The sequence below is a fragment of the Pelobates fuscus genome, chromosome 3, assembly GCF_036172605.1.
Source record: "Pelobates fuscus isolate aPelFus1 chromosome 3, aPelFus1.pri, whole genome shotgun sequence".
Lineage (NCBI taxonomy): Eukaryota > Metazoa > Chordata > Amphibia > Anura > Pelobatidae > Pelobates > Pelobates fuscus.
Window position 1 is genome coordinate 106,117,666 of NC_086319.1, and position 22,363 is coordinate 106,140,028.

Consider the following 22,363-nt stretch of genomic DNA (forward strand, 5'->3'; position numbering starts at 1 on the left):
TTGTAAAAATAAAAACAAATACATAAAGAACAATTGCAGAAAGAATAAAAAACAATAAAATACATGGTGTGAGTCAAGTTTATGTATCAGTGGTATGATGGTAACTTTTAAAGTACTGTGACTAAAATGCTAAGCTATAGGTGTCCTCTTTCGTTGTAATATTTTTAATGGACCAGCAATGCTCTATTAGAAATAGTTATTACATGACATTGTTTACCAAGACATATTTATGTATGCATAATGTTCATTTTTTTATATGCTTACTGCATTATATGGAAAGCATTTATTTAAAACTATATAGAGACCAAAGGCGTAACCCCCCCCCCCCCCCCCAAAAAAAAAAAAAAACATGCGTGAAATATTTCAAATGGAATGAGAATGGAATCCCTTGTGATTAAAATTAGCTCGTTAACAAGTTTAAGCTTGTGACTGCGGTTTGCGAAAACATTCAGTAAAAAGGTAAAGTGAAGCAAGTTTCATAATATTTAAATATACAAACACCTCTAACTGTTTTCTTGTTTAAAATGAAGCTTAATTTGTGAGATTACTCTTGATTTAAGTTGTATTTCAGATTTATAAAATAGAAAAGGCAAAAGATTTCCCTAGACTTGGCAATACATTGTTAGCTGATTTGAAAAATGAACCATCATATTCAAGAAGTGCCTTCATGTCTTCTTTTCTCCTCCCAGTCTATAAAAGATGTATGAAACAAAATTAATTGTGTGGGCGCCATGGATGCAAAACACGCATGACATGGGGGCAAACTATCAATCTATAAATTGTATAGATGAAAATGTTTAAGGGCTCTGGTCTCACACTTTTTTTTTTTGAAAGCACGGTTACAAGATGAAAATATAAAGTTTACTACAACCCCACAAAGTTGGACTAAGTCTCGTAAACAGCTGTTGTTTAATGCGCGATTACAATAAAGAGGATAGTTTGACAGAGGAGTGCTGAAACCTTCTTTGTCGTATTAATTCTTCTGCATTGGCCTGTGGAACACTAGCCTTGCAATCCTCTTGAAAAATTTGAATAATTAATAGTTCAGTTTGGACTGATAGCAATTGTGTAGCTTAGGCTATGGAGAAAGCACCCATAATCTTGATGTCTCTCTTGCTTCCTTTCTCTTTACATTACATTGCAATGATAAAATCCATAGATTTGATGAACTGGATGGTTTTCATAACATAAAACAGAGCGTATGACTCGTAGGAATTCAGTTTCCTTGGTCAATCCTGCATGGTACACAGACAGGTTCTTTTTTTACAAAGTTATATTTGTATTGTACAGATATTTCTGTTAACTTGTACACAGGTAGCAAATTAACACAATGGTGAGAATATTCCTTGATTGTTGCGATTAATTATATAAAAAAAAAAATTATGTATATATAATTCTAAGGCTCCACTTTAACAAAAGATCAGCAAGTCTTGGGCCTTCTACCGAGCTTCTAGGAACAATTCATAGTTAGGAGAAAGGGCATCCACAGCGCTCTTGCAAAATTGTTTCCATGATCAAAATACTCTGTGGAAATAGTAAATAAAATTGTTAATAAGTATTATATTTTTTTACACTGCAGTTACACTATATGATGGTTTAATAGTTATTCATACATATGCCATGCTTTCAAATTCTAGCAATTCCAAAATTTAAAAGCAGCTCTAGGAAAACCTTTGTTCTTTTACATTTCAGCAGAAGAGTCATATAATATAATACAAAGTGTGTGTATTAGAGGCAGTGTGTATAGTGAATGCAGAGTGTGTGTTTGTGTAGTGTATGTAGTGTGTGCGTGTAGAGTGAATGCATAGTGTGAACAGTGAATGCAGTGTGTGTGTTTAAAAAAAATAAAAATAAAAATAAAATAAAACCTTTACATTTATTTTGGTACATTTTATTCCTCCATCCCTGCTTCTTGTCCAGGTCAGGTATCATGGTAGAAGGAGCTCACACTCCATACTAACTTTCCAGCAGCAAATATGTCTCCAACTCTCGCAAATTATCCATTTGCCGAGCGGAGCGCACTCTGACGGCCGGGGAGATCATGAGACTTAGAGATGATCACCTGAGAAGTTAGGATGGAGTGTTCTTGGTCCCCTCTGCAGTGGTGTAAAAGCAGCCTGGGGCCTGCAGGGGCACATATATCCGTCATGGTTGTTAAGCCCTGATGACAGTCCTACTGGGGTACAGGCAAATATTTGTTTTATATATATATATATATATATATATATATATATATATATATATATATATACACACACACATATACATATATACATATATACATATATATACACATACATACACATATACACACAAACACACATATATTATAGGCAATATTTGTTGCCCTCTTTTTCCAGGCTTCCCGTTTGTCTGTTTCGGCATACCCCAACCTACTTGATACATGGGAAGACAAGTCACATCAAGAAAGGGAAGGGTCACCCTTACGGATCCCACTGCAATCATTACCAGAGCTAGATTTGATAGCTCTGTATAATGTCAGTGTTCTATTGCCATCTTTGTATATATAAATTTATTTCACACGATTAGGTATGGTTTTATTTTGAAGAAAAAACTTTTTGGGGTTGTAACTAGACCCATAAAACCCTGCCTAAAAGTTATTGAATGTGATTTTACTATTATTCACCTATTTACTAAATAAGCGCTCCCGTGTGCTGTTTTGTGGTTATATAAGTGATCGTAATATTAATAGAAGAAGAAGAATAAAAAAAAATAAACACCTTGCTATTTAAAGGATCACTATAGGGTCAGAAACACAAACATGTATTCCTGACCCTACGGTGCTAAATCCACCATTTAGGTGACTTTGGCTTGCCCCCCCCCCCCCCCCATAAAAGTTTTAAACTCACCCTTTTTCCAGCGCCGCGCCGGCTAAAATCTGCAGAACGTGGGGACGCTGAACGTCAGGGCTGCTTACTGTGCAGCCCTGAGCCAGGAAGCCCACCCAGTGGCCATCTGAGGAGTGGCCACTTGGAGGTGTCATTGAAAAGGCAGTGTTTACATGAAAATGCCTGGAGGGAGCTATGATACTCACCGGAACAACTACATTAAGCTGTAATTGTTCTGGTCACTATAGTGTCCCCTTAATGCAAATTCAATCATAGGCATCACTTCTCCTAAATATGATTTCTATATGCACTTCATGTGCTGAGAAGGTAAGTAAGACAATAAAATACACCCAAAAACTATAATATATATATATATATATATATATATATTTATTTGTGCTCGGAATTTAATACGTAATGGATAGTATCTGTAATTATAGTATCTGTAATTATAACAGGGTGTGGGTGGGTGGGGACAATCAGCTGAACGGCAGAGGTGAGTAGGGGCTGGGAGTTTAAGTAGGGGACTTACTCCTCCCACAAATTCAGGCCTAAAGGCCTTTCTACTTGTGCTCGGAATTTAATACGTAATGGATAGTATCTGTAAGGGCAAAGTTGGTTGTGGTGTGCCGAAACCAACGTATGAGTGGGCCTGTAAATAAAAGAGGGCAAAAGAGAAGTTCGAGAAAATACACACTTTATTGCCTTTTTACATAACCAAGTTCTTGAAAGCTTGACAAAGCTCTTTTTCCGGTCGTGGAATATATGTATGATATATGGAGGATTTCCAACGACCCAGTCTCTTGATGATGTGGACCAGTGTATTAGTGCTGGAGGCTGAAGAGGCGGCTCCTATGCGAAAGGAGTGCCCGATGAATGAAGCCGGATTGAAACCCAGTTTAGATAATAATGTTCTGACATGTGACGTGAATTTAGCAGTGGTAAGCGGGTGCCCTTGTAGTGATAAGAGCGGAGAGTCCGGTAAGTGCGCGTGATGATGGGTTGACCGTAGGTGGTCTAGCGCCTTGACCGGACACCAGGCATTATCGGTAGGGAAGAGAGGAATTACAGTGAGGTGTAGTGAATGATTGGTTTTAGTTGATGGGATCGAAAGTAGATCGTGATCCTCCACCTTTGTGAGATGCAATGTTTTTAGGCTGTGCGTGATGTCTCCTTGACAAACAACGGTGAACTCTCTAGGTCTGAGAAAACCGTAGAAAGCAAGATAGATAGCCGATATATATAAATATAAAAAGGGGGCTGGCTGCACTCACCTGACCATGCATAAACAGGGTGCTACTGGGAGCGAATTAATTCAATGAAAAGAAGAAAATCCAGCGCACTCACTTATCCACTAAACAGCAACATCAGTGCTGACAGATTTATGCATGTTCAGGTGAGTGCAGCCAGCCCCTGGTTTTCTTATACATTATATATATATATATATATATATATATTATTTTGGGGAGTCTAGCCAACTCCTTGGTTTTGCACCCCTGCCTGTCACAGGTGCCTCATCCAAGGGCCCTATTAAGCCATGAACTGCAGAAAACTCCAGATGGAAATTTTCCCCCCAAATACCGTATATACTCGAGTATAAGCCGACCCGAATATAAGCCGAGGCCCCTAATTTTATCCCAAAAAACTGGGAAAACTTATTGACTCGAGTATAAGACTAGGGTGGGAAATGCAGCAGCTACTGGTAAATTTCTAAATAAAATTAGATCCTAAAAAAAATATATTAATTGAATATTTATTTACAGTGTGTGTATAATGAATGCAGTGTGTGCGTATGTGTGTGTGTAGCGTGTGTGTATGAGTGCAGCGTGTGTATGAGTGCAGCGTGTGTATGAGTGCAGCGTGTGTGTGCATGAATGCAGTGTGTGAATGCAGTGTGTGCAGGGCCGGTGCAAGGATATTTGCCGCCGTAGGCAAAAAAAATTTTGCCGCCCCCTCCCCCCCCATATGTCCTGACTTCCCCTCCTCCTCCCTCAGTGGTCCTTACCTCCCCACCCCCGTGTTCCTTCACTCCCCCCCCAGTGGTCCTTACCCTCCCCTCCCCTAGTGGTCCTTACTTCCCCCTCCCCTCCCATAGTGGTCCTTATCCCACCCCCTCCCTCTCATAGTGGTCCTTATACCCCCCCTCCCTCCCATAGTGGTCCTTATACCCCCCCTCCCTCCCATAGTGGTCCTTATACCCCCCCTCCCTCCCATAGTGGTCCTTATCCCCCCCCCTCCCTCCCATAGTGGTCCTTATCCCCCCCCCTCCCTCCCATAGTGGTCCTTATCCCCCCCCCTCCCTCCCATAGTGGTCCTTATCCCCCCCCCTCCCTCCCATAGTGGTCCTTATCCCCCCCCTCCCTCCCATAGTGGTCCTTATCCCCCCCCTCCCTCCCATAGTGGTCCTTATCCCCCCCCCTCCCTCCCATAGTGGTCCTTATCCCCCCCCCTCCCTCCCATAGTGGTCCTTATCCCCCCCCCTCCCTCCCATAGTGGTCCTTATCCCCCCCCCTCCCTCCCATAGTGGTCCTTATCCCCCCCCTCCCTCCCATAGTGGTCCTTATATCCCCCCCCTCCCTCCCATAGTGGTCCTTATATCCCCCCCCCTCCCTCCCATAGTGGTCCTTATACCCCCCCCTCCCTCCCATAGTGATCCTTATCCCCCCCTCCCTCCCATAGTGATCCTTATACCCCCCCTCCCTCCCATAGCGGTCCTTATACCCCCCCTCCCTCCCATAGCGGTCCTTATACCCCCCTCCCTCCCATAGTGGTCCTTATACCCCTCCCATAGTGGTCCTTATACCCCTCCCATAGTGGTCCTTATACCCCTTTTTTTTATTATTATTAATTTTTTTTTTTTATTATTTTATTTCTTATTATATTTATATATTTTTTTTTTCGTCCCCCCTCCCTGCTTGATATATGGCAGGGAGGGGGGCTCTCCTTCCCTGGTGGTCCAGTGGCAGTTCAGTGGGGGGGAGAGGGGGGCTGGCAGAGCTGTAACTTACCTGTTCTGCAGCTCCTGTCAGCTCTCTCCTCCTCTGCGCCGTCCGTTCTGCTCTTCTGTTAGCTCCCAGTGTAAATCTCGCGAGAGCCGCGGCTCTCGCGAGATTTACACTGGGAGCTAACCGAGGTGCTGACCGGACGACACAGAGGAGGAGAGAGCTGACAGGAGCTGCAGGAAAGGTAAGTACAGCTCTGCCAGCCCCCCTCTCCCCCCAGTCTGTATTATGGCAATGCAAATTGCCATAATACAGACTCTGACTCGAGTATAAGCCGAGTTGGGGTTTTTCAGCCCAAAAAATGGGCTGAAAAACTCGGCTTATACTCGAGTATATACGGTAAGTATCTCATGATGCAGACATTAGGCTGTCAGAGCAGGACCTGCCAAAGATGGGGTACATTGACGTTGTGGCAGGCTTATGCAATGTTTTGCCTAGATTAGGTGTTTTTAAAAAACTAACAAAATCTGTCAGCACCAAAGTTGCTGTTCTTTTTAATATATATATATAGTTGCTGTTCTTTTTAATATATATATATTTAATAAATATATATATATTTATTTTTTTCTCTCACCCTTTACTTGAGACAGGTTCAATTATCTATTAAATTGAACCTGTCTCAAGTAAAGGGTGAGAGAAAAAAAATGGCACGAAGGCTATAGAATAACATCAAATTGAAGTGGAATGTTTTTAGACACTGTAAAAGCTTTTTCTTCATGATTCAGGAAACAGTATAGCGGTAGCAAGCTAAAGCCTAGCTCCTATTCAACTCTACACTATTGTACACTCTGCTTTTGTTAAGTGCAACCTAGAGGCTCTTAATAAAGAGAGCTGCATGAAAAATTTTCAAAATCAAGCGTGGAGCCAAGGACATAGTTAAAGAAAAGCAAATCTAATAAAGCAGCCTTTTATACTTTTTACACATCTAAATGATCTTGCAAGGGAAGACTTTGTAAGCCCTTTTGCACCTTGCCACTTTTAGAATGGTACTTTATGTAGAAAACTACAGTTCTGTAGATGAAATGGAATCACTATGTGTGCAACAATGGTTTCATTAACTGCTTAATTTGCTGTTTGGGTGATGTCAAACCAAACTTGGTTCCAAAGGCCTTAATAAATTTACACCAAATACCTCTATACAGGCACAATGGAGTAAAACACTTTTTGCAAGGACTGTCAGTATATTGAGGTATTTGCTGGAATTTATGAGTCAATGTTATCAAGCTTAAAGAGATTTAGTGGTTAGCCTTTATAATCTTGTATTTTTACCGCTTACTTTTGTGCACTATGGGTCGCCTACAGTACCCCGCCCCACTCCCGCGGCACTGAAGGGGTTAATACCCCTTCAGTCACTTACCTGAATCCAGCGCCGATGTCCCTCGGCGCTAGGCCAGGCTCTGCCCACGCCGATTTCATTGCTTTCTTATGGGGAAAAAGTCTGACGCTGTGGGATCTCACGCAGAGCGTGAGGACGTCCAGAGTCAGATAACGGACCAAAGGTCAGCTTTAATTCCTGAAGCCCTCAAGTGGTTGTCTGGTAGCCACTGAGGGCAGACTTAGAGCTGCAATGTAAACATTGCAGTTTATCTGGAATTGCAATGTTTAACATTGCAGCACTAAGTGCAAAAGGGACACCGCACCCAGACCACTTCAATTAGCTAAAGTGGTCAGGGCGCCTACAGTGTCCCTTTAAAGGAACACTATAGTCACCTAAATTACTTTAACTAAATAAAGCAGTTTTAGTGTATAGATCATTCCCCTGTAATTTCACTGCTCAATTCACTGTCATTTAGGAGTTAAATCACTGTGTTTCTGTTTATGCAGCCCTAGCCACACCTCCCCTGGCTATGATTGACAGAGCCTACATGAAAAAAAAAAACTGGTTTCACTTTCAAACAGATGTAATTTACCTTAAATAATTGTATCTCAATCTCTAAATTGAACTTTAATCACATACAGGGTCTAGCAAGCTATTAACATAGCAGGGGATAAGAAAATCTTAATTTAACAGAATTTGCAATAAAGAAAGCCTAATTAGGGCTCTCTTTACAGGAAGTGTTTATGGAAGGCTGTGCAAGTCACATGCAGGGAGGTGTGACTAGGGTTCATAAACAAAGGGATTTAAAGGACCACTCTAGTGCCAGGAAAACATACTCGTTTTCCCACTCCCCACTCCCGCCGGGCTCTGGGGGGAGGAAGGGGTTAAACTTACCTCTTTCTCCAGCGCCGGGCGGGGAGCTCTACTCCTCCTCTCCTTCTTCCTTGCAACGTCATCGGCTGAATGCGCATGCGCGGCAGGAGCCGCGCTCGCATTCAGCCGGTCGCATAGGAAAGCATTTATAATGCTTTCCTATGGACGCTTGCGTGCTCTCACTGTGATTTTCACAGTGAGAATCACGCAAGCGCCTCTAGCAGCTGTAAATGAGACAGCCACTAGAGGTTTTGGAGGCTGGATTAACCCTCAGTATAAACATAGCAGTTTCTCTGAAACTGCTATGTTTATACAAAAATGGGTTAACCCTAGCTGGACCTGGCACCCCGACCACTTCATTAAGCTGAAGTGGTCTGGGTGCCTAGAGTGGTCCTTTAACTCCTAAATGGCAGAGGATTGAGCAGTGAGGCTGCAGGGGAATGTTCTATACACCAAAACTGCTTCATTAAGCTAAAGTTGTTCAGGTGACTATAGTGTCCCTTTAAGGGTACAGGGGCAGGACAGTGGTTCTTTTGAAATAATCACTTGCTTTGTTTGTGTTTTTTGCACACATATATATTTGTTCATCTTAGGTACAAGTTTCTTTTTTCTTTATTCATTTACTTTTGTGTTAATTTGTCTTTAAGAAGTCTTAAATTAACAAGTTTTTAGCCTTATCCCTGTAACCACCTAGACATAGAGTCTGCATGGGTTATATCTCACTTTACTTGAAACTTGGTTTATTGCTGTGGAACAATGTAAAATAACCAGAACTATGAGTTTAACGAGTCTATTCCAAGTTCAATACCTTCTACAGCATATAAAAAACCTCACAGTTATATTATATTTACAGGATTATGTCGCCTCTGATGCTGGAGAGATAGGGTTATCTAATTAAAGCCAATCACCCATAATTTGGATACACCTTAATCTTGGATGAGAAAAAAATAAAAAAAAGCCATCAAATTCAACTTTTCACACTTGACAGGCTAGAGAAGCCCACTTAGTTTGCATTATTAATAAAGTCATTAGGAACCTGGCATATTGGGTACATTTTCAACAATTTGTGTGTGGCTTATTGGAATACAATGATTTCCTATAGGGAAAATCTGACGCTGGAAGTCCTCATGCAGAGCGTGAGGACGTCCAGCGTCAGATAACAGAAAGTCCAAAAGTCTGTTTCAATTCTGGAAGTCCCTCTAGGGGCTATATAGTAGACAGCCGCTAGAGGAGGACTTAACCCTCAGAGGTAATTATTGCAGTTTATAAAAACTGCAATAATCACCACTGCAGGGTTAAGGGTGATGGGAGTTTGCACCCAGACCACTTCAATGATCTGAAGTGGTCTGGGTGCCTACAGTGTCCCTTTAAGCAGGTAAGTCACGTGAGTAAATAGTCCAAGTGTCATTACAAAAGCCAATATCTAGTATCTGTATTGTTGATTAGGGAGTGTTAATCTAAAGCTACTATATGTAGAGCTGCTAGCCTTTCAATGGGGAATGAAGGGGTTGTTTATGGGATAAACCAAAGATACCAAAGATTTTACCTGTCTAAAATACAAGGCGGAAAGGCAGACATTCAAACTAATCTTTTTATGCAGTTTATGATTCTCTATACAATGAATAAACAACTCATGCCCCCAACCATAGGACAGTGATTTTCAGATCCTGTCTCGCTTCATTAGATGCGCTCGCTCTGCTCTCAGGGCACTTCAGATAGCACTAAAACAGTGCTCGCTCTGTGGGCCGGCCTGAGTGATTGGCAAGCAGCCTGGCATGCATTTATGTCAGTAATTCTGGCGGTCCTGCCCCATCTTCACACAATTGCACCACTGGCTCGTCTCCTTTACCCCTCTCCAAACAGCGGCCCACTTCTCGTGTTGCTAGTGTTAGGTGTATGAAATAAAGGGCATCTAAACTAAACATAGATTGTCACATTAAGCTTTCTGTGTAAGACCAAGGAATAACACCATTATATAAAAAAATAAAATAAAAAAAAAGCAAAGCAGAATATAAGCCAAGTAACAACCACTTGAGTCTAGATCATAAATACAAATATGAAGAACACAACAAAAAGGTCCAGCTATACCATCATGTTATAGCCCAAATACCCCTGTCCATCTTTTCTATCCTGGTACCCCTTTTTTCTAAGAGCTCCATAGTGTTGGTGTTACTGCATACATGACTGATCTCCACAGCAATAATAATGTATTTAAACTACAATAAATGTGCCTAGAAATTGGTATCTTAAATAGGGTCCATTGTTCTTGTTTTAAATTACATTTTAAAGCTCTGCCCCTCGTCACACTACTAAAATGAAAAAGTGTCCTTCTTTTGTAAATGTTTAAATGTAGGGAGTTGTGAGTATGTACAGAATATAGAACACCTATATATTTTTTATTTTCAGCAAAAAATGTTATACCGCTTAAAATGTTTACTCCAAGCATCATAACCACTTCAGTGTCATGAATTATGGTCTGGCTAATGTCAATTCTGTTCATATACTGTCACCGAAGTTCATTTGTCTGCTGCAAGCGTTTAGTAGACGCTCTTAGCTGATGAATAACTAACATGATCATCATCTGGCTTCTCTGGGGCAGCTGGATGTACGTCACCTGCCCGTAGAGATATACGTGGGACCCAGGTAAGAGGGAAAATCCCTGCTAGATGGTTTGGCCCATTGCTGGGGAATGGAAAAAAGGTGCTCGTAGTATCATAAAAACACTACAGAGTGTTGCTGTGGTTTTTGGAGTAACTTTTTAGTATGAACCGTAAACAAGCTATCAGCCTATATCACATCAACACAGCAAGACAAGCCGATATAGGATTGTGATGTCCCGTAGCGTGCCGGTCCTATTTTTTTTTTTTTTTTTTTATTCTTTATTTTCTTTGTGCAGGAAGTAACAAAGCGTTTGTCAATGCCACAACAGCATATTCGAAAGATATAGACACAGTAGTTGTACATTTGTGGCATAAGAATATCGGCACATTTTTTAAATGTTATGTTTTAAACACGCTATGTGTAGTAGATTATACATGCTTTAAGTAGTTAAGTTGTGAGATCGTAGCAGGGATTTCAACAAAAGATAACAGTATGATTAGTTATACATTGAGAGACTTCAACGCGAGGAACAGTGTTAATATACTATTGGTAGAGATGAGTGACCAAAGTGAGTAAGACAGGCTAATAAAAACATAGTAAGAAAATAACAATATTAAGCCAAATAATAAGGTGGTAATCGCATGTGTGCTGCTGGGTCTGTTACAGCCTGGGTTAGAGTTCCTGTCAGATTTAGCAACAGCCAGCTCCTAGTTGGAGAGTCAGCCGATACCTTGGCTGGGCACCCAGCTTCCACATGTGCACTGTCCACAGGCGTGAGCCATGCTGCGTTTCAGGGTAGAGGCATTCTCCATACCCCAGGCTAGTTCCAGGGCGTGCACCGTGTTGCTGTGAGCTTGGAGGTTCCCTGAGTCCCAGTTCCATCCATCCAGGGGTTTGTAGGTGCCTCTGCCGTTTTGGGGTAGGTGTCTGGGTGTCGGTCCTCTCTGCTTGTGTGTTCGGTGCTTTGGGGGTGATCTCCGGGTGGCCCCGGGGAGGCGCAGGGTGGGATGTTTGGCTTTGGGAGGTCTCTTGGGCCTTACTCCGCCGCGTGTCTGCTCTCTCACCCTTGGTAGTGTTGCAGGGGGTGCCCGCTTCATCCGGTCCATTAAGGCTGCCCAAAAGCGGTTGAAGGCTGCTTCCAGACGCTCTTCAATGTGGCTAAAGGGGTCCATGAGGTCGGCTTGAAGCGGCACTGGGTCCCATATAACAGGCGCGGGTGCATCCGCCATTTTGTGAGCCGCCGCTCGACTCTCATATTGTCGTTGCGGCATCTCCCACCATGTCTGGGGGGCCTCAGCGTGTAGCCCAGCGGGGGCCGGGATAACCCCCACCGGCCCAGAGGGGGGGAAAGCGGGACCCAAGCTGTCTGCAGGGTGGATGGTGGACGGGGGACCGGCCGCATCCCCCGCCCTGTAGGAAGTTGCAGGCCTCAGGGAGCCCTCATCTTCAAGAGTGCACTCTGCCTTCGAGGTTTCACCCCTATAGGTTGCCCACGCACTCCCCTGTCGATGCATGCCCATGTCAGGAGGAATTGGGGGGTAGATTGTCCTTTTTTTCGCTTTGTAAAGTATTTAGGCTGAGGAGCTCCCTCAACCTGCGTCCTGCTCAGTCAGTGGCCCGGCCCCGCCCCCCCTATTTTTTTTAAAATTGAGGTGTGTATGCTGCCATATTCTGCTTGTGTTATTTTTATTGTAATTGCTTTGTTTCGTTGTATTTGTGTGTATATGAGCTATTATATTGTATATGTTCATGAGTAGTTAATGGTATTGTGTATGATACATATCAATGTGGGCTGTGTATGGGGGCTGCTTGTGGAATAGTGTGTGTGGATGGATATGTCACATTGTGTGTTTGGTAGTGTGTGGGGGCTGTTTGGGGTATTGCATGTGAGAGGCTGCATGTGGGGTTGTGTGCATGTATGTGGATTGTTAGTGGTGTTGCGTTTGTGCGGATTGTGTGTATGCTTGTGTGTGGGCTGTCCGTTTTATTTGTATGAGGGGAGGGTTATTCTGCATTTCTGTGTATATCTAGCAGTGTGGGTGGCTTCCCTGGGTTCCAGTGGGGACCAAGCCGGCCAGGCACAGGAGCTGCAACAACAACTGCGAGCTGCTCTAATACTGTGTGGATTCCCATTCACAAGTGCTGGAATGAAGTGCTCTGAGATCACTTCCTCTACGTGCTGCAATGCATAAATTGAGGATTGTCCTTCACCACCCCTTCGAATTAGCAGATATCTGAAGTTTTACTGGGACTCCTGATAGGCCAGAGCCTGTTTGGCTCTAGCAGCCTTGAGTGCCGTGCAATGGCACCTCAAGTGCAGTGCATGGCACTAGTGCCGTAGGTTGCCTACCCCTGTTCTAGAGCCTTTAGAGAGTTGTAGAGTGGAGTTTGCAAAGCACCCCATCTCCGCTGATGTGGCCCATTTATAGAGAACTCATAACACGTCTGTTTTGCCAGCCTTGCAATAAATAAATAAAAAATTGAGTGTGCACACAGTGGTGAACAAAATATTATTTGAGATAATCCATTACACATTCTTGCTCGACCCTTCCCAACAAACCAATTTCTTTTCCAAGTATAAAATGAAGCTTCAGAAATCTCCAGCTTTTATAAAGCAACAAAGCTTACCGCATTTCTAACCCCGTTTTATTTTGATATTATTTTCTATCCGAGTGTAATATTGTTAGAGGTCACCCCTCCTAGGGTCCCATCAAAGATCTGGTATCTGTCAATTAGACCGACTTTATACGAAAGCATGTTCAAAAATGATCAACACACTGTTACAAGCCTGACAGCTTTGATATTACCAAATTCAATACGCGATGCTTAAGGGGACAAAGATTGGTAAAGAAAACTTTCTGTGAGGAAGGAAATCTATACAATGAACACGGAGGGATGAAGGGCACAAAAGGTTTACTATATACTATATTTTCAGGGAATGATTGAAATCAGGAAGGTAATCAATATATATTCCCTGAAACTGATGTTCGCACATGTAATTCTCAACTGCTGGACAGAAAGCTTCAGGGGTTTATATTTGCACTTCTGAGAATGTCTACATGCGCTACAAATGTAAAAAATAATACAGAGCTATTAAGCTGCCCGCATTTGGAGATGGCACTTAAAAGGTTTTAGTGACTGACAGCTTGTATTGCAGCATTTGTCTGAAAAAATACTTTTGAATCGAGGCAGTATTCTAGTGTGTTCCCAGCTGCTATTATTTTACACTGCCTTTATTGTGATCAGAAAATACATGTTTTATACGGGTTTCCTTAATGAGATATAATTTTATAGCATGTATTCATCGATTATTGTGCTTCCATTGTTCCGTTAAAACCATAGGCTGTGTGCAAAGCAAAAAAATTAAAATACACCTGAAAAATAAAACACGACAGCCACATTTTATGTAAAAAGGTAGTGAAATGCTCAAGTCCTAGGCATTTACCTACTTTTACATAATGTCCCCTGTGATTATACATGCTGTAGCAATTTAGCGACGGGAACACAAAAAAAAAAAAAAAAATAACACTGGGAGTGCTGTTCAGTGCAGGATAAAATATACATTCTGAACGTTAATAACAGGTTTTCAATGTATGCAATTCAGTTGCTTGAGTGACATATATCAAAGATAACTGTGGAACGAAAACAATGTTTAACCCATTTGAATGGCAGTACATGCCACATATGAATTTTGCCCCGCTGTCAGGCATGTCCATGGTTAAAGTGTAAAACATTTTATGCGATTTCGTGAATTTGCTCTGATTTTGGACACGAGCTAGAGTTCTATAGTTATATTGGTATGCAGGTTAGATAGTCCGTTTTGTTTTAGGTTTAAATACACTAATATCGCAGATTATTTAACATGCTATGTGTGACTAGACCATGCGCGGTTATTCAACATGGACTTTAACAAAAGTTATCCCCTACAGCTAATATCGTGTTAGCTCCGGAGATAAAAAAATAGTATAGTCTAAACAAATCCACTTCTTGGGGTACTTATCAAGGCAAAAAGCTGCTATTATTTTAGAGCAGAGTGCTAATTAAGGAGCAAACACATTAGCACTGGTTTGTCTTTAGAAATCTCCTCCTAGTTCATATGGGTTAAAATGATTGTATACATTTTCCATTATGAGATAAGCTGCCCACTCATGGCTAGGTTTGGCACAGATGTTTGCTAACTACATTTCCTATACATGTAAAATACATTTCTTCCCTGGAAACTGTATATCAGAAATCTCTGAAGCACTAATTATAGCGATCACTGTACAGGGGTAAAGTGCCTCTATTGAAAACTTGGTAGCGCAAGTTTTGAACAGGGGTAAAAAAAAAAAAAAAAAAAAAAAAAACACGACTATAGTGTTCCTTTAATTTCACCCATCAGTGCACGCACACACACACACACACACTTTTAAAGTGGAAAGGAATATTTTTTCTGTTTATCCCTACTTACTCTGTACTAGAAATCAATCAAAAACCTGCAGAAAATATATATTTCACATGTAAATATTAAAGACCATAAATACATATGGATAGGATACAGTTACCCAAAATCTTTAGTGGACACATACCCTTTTGACTCCTTGTTTCAAGAATGTCTGTGCAAAGGTTTCAAGAACACAGTTCAGTAAGCCTGCCCCCGTGATAGTTATAGTTCCCTTCTGAGTAAACTCTGTCCTGCAAATTAAAACAAAGAAAACATGAGCAAACATACATACATATACATATATACATATATATATATAAATATAAATAAATAAATAACTCTAATACAGAAATTAGGGAAAAGCAGTTAGCTGAAAATGATGGAAAGATTCTTACAAAGGGGATATGATCGACACATCCTGAACAATGCGCTACAAGAAGCACAGAGTGCACGTGCAGATAAGGCAAAGAATACCCCAGCGAAACTTGTTTTTCCTAAGATGAACCATCAATCAACCCCACAAGTCGCATCGATTGTCCGGAAAAATTGGAAGATACTGTCAAGTGATGTCACGCTTCCTAAAGTCTTTAACCCCTTAAGGACCAAAATTCTGGAATAAAAGGGAATCATGACATGTCACACATGTCATGTGTCCTTAAGGGGTTAAAGAATTGCCTTTAAGAAGTTTCAAGAGGAACAGGAATTTAAGACTTATTGGTTCATACGGATGCTATTAAAAGTTACATACAACCGACGAGAGAACAGACAAGGAGATCAGTGAGGTGCCTGGGATGTGTCACCTGTGGCCATATGACACCAGCCAAAAAAGTCAGCCATCCACATAGCAATAAGGTTTACCACATAAGATATACCATCACTTGTAAGACCACACATGTAATTTAGAAACTTACGTGTCCATGTGGTCTTTCATATATAGGGAAGACCGAAACATCTGTATGTGAACGCATTGGGGGCCACAGGTCTAGTATTAGACTGGCATATAGAGATGAACATTCATATAAGCCAGTCGTGAAGCATTTTTAGAATACAAAACACCCTTTGACTACGTTAAAATTTTTGGCTATAGACCACATACCCATACCAAAAAGGTGGTGACCGTGGAAGAATGCTCTTAAATAAGGAAGCATATTGGATCCATGAATTAAATACAGTATCTACAAAAGGACTTAACGAGACTGTATCTCTCCATTCATTCCTAGAGTAATCAACCCCTTTTCATACTTGCATTGTTTTTAATTTTCAATAGTATCTATTCTTGCAGACAGAAACATAACGACCCTACAACTATAAGTAATTTATTGATGTAGTGGTAAGTAATAGTGGTACTATTTCAGCATTAGAAGAATATGATAGTCATAAGTTTTGAATGAAAAATACATTATGCAAATTTGGGTAATTTGCACTATGGATACTCACACTGTTCATGGTTTTACATGCATATAGTCTGCAATTATAGCTCTTTTTATACATTGTACCATTGTTGTCTTCATTGTCAGTTTTTATGCACACATCACCACACGTTCCCATGGAGATTTTAATTAAGCCGCATCATTATGGTAACAACGGCAGCATCATCACGTAATCATGTCACTAATAGGGGTGGAGCTTTAATCACACATGCGCATGGGATCCGGCTGGACGCCGGTCTGAACACACTGCACCTGGGGTAAGTCAGTATTCCCATGTATGTGTCTTATATATACACTCACATTGTTTGATATATGTATATCTATGATCCTGAAGAAAGTCCCTAAGTGGTACTGAAACGTTGATCCAGTTTTTAACAGCTATGGAATAAAAGTAAATTTTTATTGAAAGACCGAGAGTGCAGCCATCTATTTACAGATTGGTTGTTGGAGCCCTGGTAGTGCACCCAGCCACGTTGTTTTGCAGCCTGAATGCAAGGTATTTCTATATATACACATATACACACTATATAATAGGCGCGCACACACATATTTCTGAAAACTAATAGAACATTAATCATAAGCTTCACCTATTTGTGATCTGTCAGAAATCATCCATCTTTGTGCTAAATCTCTGCTTATTGAAATATAGACAGCCATCCAGTGCTGGAACACATAAAAGATAACTGATGGAATATTATCATATTTATGCTTTTTGACATGTAATATGTTTGTGAATAAACTCCTAGACTAAGTTTTGACGTTTTAGCATAGTAAGCTTTTTGGTTGTTTACAAGTTTGGACTTTATACCTTCTTTCCTAAATCCTAGCCCCTTACTGATGTTTGCATAGTAACAACAGTAAACTAATTAAACACCCTCCATACTGCTGATCTAGCGAATACCAGCAAGAGAGTAAAAAAACTCATCCCCCCCCCTCTTTTACTACCCTCTCTATATATTAAAGCGGCACTGTCATGGCCGCATACATTTTTTTTTTACCTCCCTCCCGACTCCACTACATCTAATTGCCCCCCTAGTCAACCCCAAATGCCCCTAATCCTCCCATATTACCTATATTTTCATCTTTATTTTATGCCCGGACCAAGGTCCTGGGCGCCGCCATCTTTGTGTGGGCAGATTAAGTCCCTGTTGGATACGTCATCTGCCCACACTAGATAGCGCTATGAAATTCACGTGCATGCCCAGTTAAACACTTGGGCATTCTCTATTGTTCGAAATTCGGAAGGGAATTTCGTCTATTCAATAATTTGTCAGAAAGACAAATGAATATTTGTCAGGGGAGGGGCAAGCTCTGAAAAATACAAATGACTCATGATAATATTAAATGTATGCTTACTAATGCAAGGAGCCTCTATAACAAAATGGGGTAACTAGAGGCAATAGCATACATTAAACAATATGATATAATAGGCATAACAGAAACATGGTGGGATGAGACACATGACTGGATAGTTAAGTTAAATGGGTACACGTTATTTAGGGAGGATAGAACGGTGGTGAGGTATGTTTGTATGTCAACTATGAGTTGAAGTCAAATCTTAGGCAGGTGTGACGAAGGAAAACGTGGAAGCTTTATAGGTAGATATCTGCTTGGGGAAAACAAAGGCAACTCAATTACTGATTGGGATATGTTATAAACCACCTAATGTAAATATTAACGAGGAAGAACAGCTGCTAGAGCAAATTGGGAAAGCTGCAAATCTGAGTAACACTTTAAATATTGTAAATTTTAATCACCCGGACCTAAATTGGGATAGAGTGACTAGTTCTTCCGCAAGGTGAATCGAGTTTTTGAATGTGTTAAATTACACCTTCATGTCACAACTGGTACAAGCACCAACCAGAAAGGATGCTTGTCTGGATCTCGTTATAACAAACCAATGTTGATCTTTTGACTAACATTCAAGTAGGGGAGCATTTGGGAAATTGTGATCACAAAGTGATAATTTTTTAAATAAACTCTAAAAAGCAAAAGCACGTGGGGCGTACTAAAACGTATAATTTTTAAAAAGCCAATTTTAATACGATTAGGGCAGCTCTACAACATATTGCCTGGCATAGACTCCTTAGTTAAAAAAAAATAAAAATAAAAAAAAGAGGATAAATGGAAGCTCTTCAAACAAATATTAGAAAGGTACATTTCTCAATATGTACCATTGGGTAATTAAAAAAAAAAATGAAAATAATGTGGCTTAGTAGAGAAGTAAAGCAAGAGATTGAAAATAAGAAAAGGGCATTTAAATCAGACAAGTCAGAGACATCCTATAGAAGATATAAGGAAGCCAATAATGCTTGCAAAAAGGCAAATAAAGTGTCTAAACTAGAAAATGAGAAATAGATAGCCAAAGAATGCAAAACTAACCCCAAAAAGTACATCAATTCTAAAAAACAAAACAAAAAATTAAAGTGTAGGTCCACTGGAAACAGAGATGGATCTGTTAGTTAATGAAGAACAGGAAAGGCAGAAATTTTAAATAACTATTTGTCAGGATCGGGACAGGGATCCAACACGCAGAGTACAAACAGTAGCCAGATACGTATACCGGACCTTAGAATGGCCGGACTAACGTAAGTAGTACAGTATAGAATGGTCAAAGACAAGCCGAGGTCGAGGGTAACAGAAGACAGGTAAGCGAGAGACAAGCCGAATCAAGGGTAACAGAGATAAGCAGAGTAAGGTAAACAAGCCGGGTCAAAACCAAAAGGGATAATAGAATACACAAGCACTGAGTGACTAGAACAAGCTAGAACCACGACAGGGCAATGAGCTAATGAACGAAGCTCTGTTAAATACCCTGTTCAGAGCAGTAACCACGCCTCCGAGGCGTCCTGATTGGTCCTGCAGCAATTGAGTGACAGGTCGTTCCGGAGGAGTGTCCTGATGACAACTTCCTGCCTAAATGCTGTAAAAGGCAGTCACTCCCTCGCGGCCGGCCTTGCATGACCGGATAGACCGTGGGGAAGGGAGCCATCAGGCCGTCTGGATGGAGGAACAGCTAAGTCTCTACCTCTTTCGGAGGTAGAGACCGCAGGTACCCTGACAGTACCCCCCCTCTCAGATACGCCCACCGGGCGGAATACACCAGGGCGAGAAGGGGATCGAGAGTGAAACGCCCTGCGGAGACGGGGAGCATGCACCTCCTCCTGAGGTACCCAACTTCTCTCCTCAGGACCATAACCCTTCCAATCGACCAGATATTGCAGTTTCCCCCGGGAGATTCGAGAATCAACGATGGAATTGACCTCATACTCCTCCTGACCCTCCACCTGAACTGAGCGGGGAGGGGCGATCGTGGAGGAGAACCTGTTACATATTAATGGTTTTAGCAAGGAAACATGAAATGAATTAGGAATGCGTAAGGCATTAGGCAACGCTAAACGATACGCAACTGGGTTAATTTGAGACAGTACCCTGTAAGGTCCAATATATCGAGGAGCAAACTTCATGGACGGCACTTTTAACCGAATGTTTCTAGTACTTAACCATACTCTATCGCCTGGAACAAACACCGGTGCTGCCCTTCTACGTTTGTCAGCGTGTTTTTTAACCAGCGTAGAATTGTGCAGAAGGATTTGTCGAGTCTGATCCCACAACTCTCTTAAATTGGCAACATGAACATCCACCGACGGTATCCCTTGAGAAGAAGACTCCGAAGGAAGGATGGAAGGATGAAAGCCATAATTCAAGAAAAAATGTCTAGAATGCGTAGAATCACAAATGAGATTGTTATGTGCAAACTCCGCCCAAGGAATCAAACCGACCCAATCGTCCTGGTGTTCTGAAACGAAACAACGTAAATATTGTTCAACTTTTTGGTTAGTGCGTTCAGCAGCTCCATTGGACTGAGGATGATAGGCAGAGGAGAAATTCAATTTGATGCCTAGTTGGGAGCAGAATGATCTCCAAAAACGGGAAACAAATTGGGAGCCTCTGTCAGAGACAATTTGGGAAGGTATCCCATGCAAACGGAAAATCTCCCTGGCGAATATCTAATTCGGGCGAGGATTCGAGTTTAGGTAAGGGAATGAAGTGAGCCATTTTAGTAAATCTGTCTACCACAGTGAGGATGACAGTCTGCTTTTTAGAGATAGGCAAATCAACAATGAAGTCCATTGCCAGGCAGGACCAAGGCTTTTCAGGAACCTCTAAAGGGTGCAGAAATCCGCTTGGAAGCGAATGGGGTAGCTTGGTCTTGGTACAAACTTCACATGCCCCGATGAATTCTTTAATATCCTTGCGTAAGTCAGGCCACCAAAAATCTTTAGAGACCAGCGCATAAGTCTTGCGGATGCCAGGATGCCCAGCCACCTTGCTGTTATGGAGACAGCGTAGCACCTCCAGTTGGAGAGCGGCAGGAACGAAGTGTCGATCCACAGGAGTCTGTTTGGGTGCCAAATGCTGAAACTTCATGATCTCAGAAAGCAATGGAGAGTGAATCCTGAGATTCGTGTTCGCGATGATATTCCCCTTAGGAACTATGGAGGACAGAAGTGGTTCAGTTATAGTGGATGGTTCATATTGACGAGACAAAGCATCGGCTTTAGAGTTCTTAGAACCAGGTCTATACGTAAGTACATAATTAAAGTGAGTGAGGAACAAAGCCCAGCGAGCCTGCCTGGCGGACAAGCGCTTAGCCTCCCCAATATAAGACAAGTTCTTATGATCCGTTAGGATAGTAACAGGGTGTAGTGTCCCTTCCAGTAAATGTCTCCACTCCTTTAAAGCCTTAATGACCGCTAATAGTTCCCTCTCCCCGATGTCATATCTGCTCTCAGGCCCAGAAATTTTTTTAGAGAAGAAACCACAAGGGTGTAATGGTTTATCCACCCCTAACCTTTGAGACAGAACAGCCCCAACTCCTGTCTCAGAAGCATCGACCTCGAGCAAGAAAGGCAGAGTCGTATCAGGATGAACTAGAATGGGAGCTGAGGCAAAAAGTTCCTTGAGAGTCTTAAAAGCACCAAGAACTTCCTCAGACCAGAACTTAGTATCAGCCCCTTGTTTGGTCATATTGGTAATAGGCGCAATGATAGAGGAGTAACCCTTAATGAAGCGCCTATAGTAGTTGGAAAAACCAATAAACCTTTGGATAGCCTTGAGTCCTTTGGGCAAAGGCCAGTCTAAAATAGATTGGAGTTTACCAGGATCCATTTTAAAACCTTCCCCAGAAATCACGTACCCAAAAAAGTCTACCTGAGACTGATCAAAACTGCACTTCTCCAATTTGCAGTATAGACCATGTTGCAGAAGTTTGTGTAACACCTTTCTGACCTGTCTATGGTGAGTCTCAATCTCCTTAGAGTGTATTAGTATGTCGTCCAGGTAAACAATAACACAATCATGCTGAAACTCCCTAAGTACCTCATTAATCAACTCTTGAAATACTGCAGGAGCATTGTATAGTCCAAATGGCATAACAGTGTATTCGTAATGGCCATACTGGGTATTGAATGCCGTCATCCACTCGTGACCTTGCTGGATTCTCACCAAATTGTAAGCCCCTCTGAGATCTAACTTGGTGAAGATTTTGGATCCCTTAAGACGATCAAATAACTCGGTAATCAGTGGAATAGGATAGGCATTTCTGACAGTTATTTTATTCAAGCCTCGGTAATCGATACAAGGTCTCAGCGTGCCATCCTTCTTCTTAATGAAAAAGAACCTCGCCCCGGCCGGAGAAGAAGACCTTCTGATGAATCCCTTTTCTAAATTCTCCTGAATATACTCCTCTAGAACCGAGTTTTCCTGAACAGACAAAGGATATACATGGCCCCTCGGAGGCATAGTCCCGGGTAGAAGCTTAATTTTACAGTCAAATGACCTGTGTGGCGGCAAAGAATCGGCAT

General features: G+C 41.6%; 1 protein-coding gene across 1 annotated transcript in view; it reads right to left on the bottom strand.

The window, feature by feature from the left end:
* Nucleotides 1-371: 371 nt before the first annotated feature.
* PRELID2 (PRELI domain containing 2) overlaps nucleotides 372-22,363 on the bottom strand; it is a 123,776-nt gene continuing 101,784 nt past the window's right edge. The window contains exons 5-6 of the mRNA XM_063445245.1: nucleotides 15,212-15,317; nucleotides 372-1,524 (exon numbers count right to left, since the gene is read on the bottom strand). Of these exons, the coding sequence (XP_063301315.1) occupies nucleotides 1,468-1,524; nucleotides 15,212-15,317 (163 nt within the window). The 3' untranslated portion in view covers nucleotides 372-1,467. The remainder of the gene's footprint in view (nucleotides 1,525-15,211; nucleotides 15,318-22,363) is intronic.